The 3,986-nt window shown below is 40.2% G+C and overlaps 1 protein-coding gene across 2 annotated transcripts; it reads left to right on the forward strand.

Annotated features, from left to right (window-relative positions):
- The first annotated feature begins 1,466 nt into the window (after window positions 1–1,466).
- LOC106922100 (tubulin alpha-1C chain-like) lies at window positions 1,467–3,685 on the forward strand. 2 transcript variants are annotated; one of them, XM_014994230.2, is made up of 4 exons: window positions 1,468–1,589; window positions 2,126–2,348; window positions 2,425–2,573; window positions 2,649–3,685. In XM_014994230.2, exons 1-4 carry the CDS (start codon window positions 1,587–1,589, stop codon window positions 3,627–3,629), a joined length of 1,356 nt encoding a protein of 451 aa, XP_014849716.1. In that variant the 5' UTR covers window positions 1,468–1,586; the 3' UTR covers window positions 3,630–3,685. The 2 variants fall into 2 exon arrangements, with proteins under 2 accessions (XP_087867825.1, XP_014849716.1); XM_088011699.1 differs by having other exon boundaries at window positions 1,467–1,589; window positions 2,425–3,685.
- The last annotated feature ends 301 nt before the right edge of the window (window positions 3,686–3,986 follow it).

Below are 3,986 nucleotides of genomic sequence, written 5' to 3' on the forward strand. Positions count from 1 at the left end.
GGCGTTTGAATTGTGAACTTTGAAATCTACATAAAAATCAGAAGGCAAATGAAAGCATCTTATATTTTATATTAAAAAAAAACCCTACTCTAAAATTTAATTAGTTAAATTTGAAATTAAACTTTTTATTAATTCATAAATTGTTAATACCTTGAACCACTTCAGAACTTTGAATTCACTCCTGATCAATTGCTAAGGTATTTGAGGTTGAAACACAAATTAGTATTTCAGATTAAATTCAGGAGTCACTGATATATTTTCCTTTACATAATTTCTCAAGAAATATTTTCAGAAAAATGTCTAACTGGAAAGCGAGTGTAATTCTTTCACACACTGTAAATAAATCTTTGCATGTATGCAACCTGTTGAAAATGATTTATAAACGGCCTTCAAATCACAGTTTATGAAACAAATAAGCGGAAAATTTTAAATTTTCTGGTAAAAATAAAAAATCTGATAGACCCAATTTATCGCATGCATGCTATCTTTTTAAATGTCAAAACAAATTAAACAAACATACACACGTGCTTTACTGCTGTAGCATAATTTCCCACAGAGAAATGTAAAATAATCAGTAAGAAGTAATGGTTTTTCACAACATCACTTGAGGCACTATTATTGATAGCCTTCTAAACTTAAAATAATTGTAACTGAAATATTCGTACGTTTGTAGCTTACATTTGCAGCCCTAAGACTGTTCAGTAATTTGTGACTTGTGAACTGATACAGAGGCTCTTTTCTTTTACCCTCTGGCCTGTTTCTCTTCCAGAGGCACTGGGAATCTTGTTATGGTTAAAGGCATCATGAAAGAAGAGATTTTAAATGTTTGTCTTGTAGCTTCTTCCAGAAAAGTGAAAATGTGAAGACACCTGTTCTCTCATTAAGATAATGTTCCAACATGGCCAAATCAACACAGGAAAGAAAAACCTTTGGGCTGAGCTAAAGGGAAGAAACAATAAGTGAGGAAGCACAACAGATAGCTATAATGCAGAAATTACCAAAGATGCCAACAATGCATAAGTTAAAAAAAAAAGTAAATCAAATTCAACCAGAGAGATTCCAAGTCACTATATGCATTCCATTTGCCGTTACTATTGATGCTCAACAGTATTGCGATATAAAATGTATGAGTACCTTTAAAATAAATACATAAATACATTTATTAAATTAAATAAAAAATATTTTGTATTTATTTTATTCTTAAAAGCACGATTGTTTAAACGCTAGGGAGCGATAACAGACGTTAAAAAGAAGAGTGGAACCTGACAAACTACAATTTTAATTGCCTTGGGAGTTTGCTGAAAACTGCACATAATGAATATATTTTTCGAATTCGTTTTTAAAAGCAATGATCTCCCACATCTGTTGTCGCTTTGATGTGAACCTCATGCTCTGTCACAGTGTTCATTTTCAACCAATCAGAACGTTGCCTCTTGTAAAAAGACGTATCAGAATAAAAGACCTACTTCCGACGCAGATGTATTTAATTGCCGCACCAACATCCGTTCACAACACTCCTGCCAGTGGGACAAGATTCGGCGGCGTTTGTCTTTTGTCCGATTCTTAAGTCACCTGGCTTCAGAAAAATGGTGAGTATTAATGTTATATTTATGGCATAGCTGAATTCCTAAAAGTCTATTGTTAAACTGATGGGAGACTTTTGAGGAAAATTGCTTAGTTTGCCTCGACGGATTAAGACTGCTATTCCGTTTTTTTTTTTTTTCTTTTTTGCTGGGTATGTGTGGGAGGCGACGCTCTATTTAAACTGCTTCTTAGAAGTTGTGTGGTCCTTTGGTTAATGGAAGCTACAGTTTTTAACTTCAGATGGCTTCATTAAGCACCCCGCGTTTGTACAGAAATGACCTCCACGGGTTTAATCAGCTCCACCTGTGTCCCTTTCAGTCAATGAACCAGGGCTTCTATTATTGGGTTGTCAACTGAAAACCTACTTATCGGATTCAAGGCTCCAGTTAAACACATTTCATTCACCAGATTCAGATATTACAAGAACCCTTATTGTTTGCTACGGGAGGAAAAAGGCAGCTTGCCCCAAGGGGTTTGAGGCCTTGGGATGTAATTGCATCCATTTGTTTTTTGCTCATAACTCTTTCATCTTACTCCACAGCGTGAATGCATCTCCATACACGTTGGTCAGGCTGGTGTCCAGATCGGTAATGCATGTTGGGAACTCTACTGCCTGGAACATGGGATTCACCCGAACGGCCAGATGTCCAGTGATAAGACGATTGGTGGTGGAGATGATTCTTTCAACACCTTCTTCAGTGAGACTGGCGCAGGGAACCATGTTCCCAGAGCTGTTTTTGTGGATCTAGAGCCCTCAGTAATTGGTAAGCAGATCACTTGTTAAGCTTCAACAAATTCTCAACCCCAAGGTTGCTAGAAGTCTAAGTCAGTGTCTGTCAGATGAAGTGCGCACTGGCACCTACCGCCAGTTGTTCCACCCAGAGCAGCTGATCACTGGTAAGGAGGATGCTGCCAACAACTATGCCCGTGGACACTACACAATCGGGAAAAAGATCATTGAGCCGGTTCTGGACAGGATTCGCAAACTGGTAGGAAATCTCTGCAGTTTTATTTTAGGTGAGCTGATGCAGCTGTTCCATATTGGTTTCCCTTTTTGTCGCCAGTCTGACCAGTGTACCGGACTTCAGGGCTTCCTGGTTTTCCACAGCTTTGGTGGAGGAACCGGCTCTGGTTTCACCTCCCTACTGATGGAACGTCTCTCCATGGACTACGGCAAAAAGTCCAAGCTGCAATTTTCAGTCTACCCAGCCCCTCAGGTGTCGACTGCTGTAGTGGAACCCTACAACTCCATCCTGACCACTCACACCACCCTGGAACACTCAGACTGTGCCTTTATGGTGGACAATGAAGCAATCTACGATATCTGCTGCAGAAACCTTGACATCGCGCGCCCCTCTTACACAAACCTGAACAGATTGATCAGCCAGATTGTGTCCTCAATCACCGCTTCTCTTCGTTTTGATGGAGCCCTTAATGTGGATCTAACAGAGTTTCAGACCAATTTGGTGCCATATCCACGCATCCACTTTCCTCTGACCACATATGCCCCTGTGATCTCTGCTGAAAAGGCATACCACGAGCAACTCACTGTGGCTGAGATCACAACTGCTTGCTTTGAGCCAGCCAATCAAATGGTGAAATGTGACCCGCGCCACGGCAAATACATGGCTTGCTGCCTTCTGTACCGTGGTGATGTGGCGCCCAAAGATGTCAATGCTGCCATTGCCACTATTAAAAACAAGCGGTCCATCCAATTTGTGGACTGGTGCCCAACTGGCTTTAAGGTTGGCATCAACTACCAGCCACCCACTGTGGTTCCTGGTGGTGACTTGGCCAAGGTTCAGAGGGCTGTGTGCATGCTGAGCAACACCACGGCTATTGCAGAGGCTTGGGCTCGACTCGACTACAAGTTTGACCTAATGTATGCCAAGCGGGCCTTTGTTCATTGGTACGTGGGTGAGGGGATGGAGGAGGGGGAGTTCTCTGAGGCCAGGGAGGATATGGCAGCCCTGGAGAAGGATTACGAAGAGGTTGGCGCAGATTCCCAGGAAGCTACAGTGGATGATATAGGAGAAGAGTATTAAAGACTTGTATTCCTTATATAAATTTGATTAATAAAGAATGGTGTTGCATTATTGTGCTTCTTGGCTCAAAGTGGTGATTTAACTTAAAATATCTTCTATCACTTGAAAGATGGTCTGCTTCACATGGGACAAGTGTAAAGCTGATTGGAGGTGACAAACTTGGGCTGTCTTAATATTACAAATTTTTCTTGTGTCAAGTATCTTTAAAAAGAAAAATTGCATGCATTTTGTGGTGGATAACAGATTATACAATATTAAACTTGGACTACCTTAAAACCTATATTGCATTGCTTTATGCACTTGGAGCACACAAAAAACAATACATTTTAAAATTAAGATGAAAAATAGACTAATTTT

This window comes from Poecilia mexicana, unplaced genomic scaffold, assembly GCF_051168715.1.
Source record: "Poecilia mexicana isolate PSO_F unplaced genomic scaffold, ASM5116871v1 scaffold_13, whole genome shotgun sequence".
NCBI classification, from domain to species: Eukaryota; Metazoa; Chordata; class Actinopteri; order Cyprinodontiformes; family Poeciliidae; genus Poecilia; species Poecilia mexicana.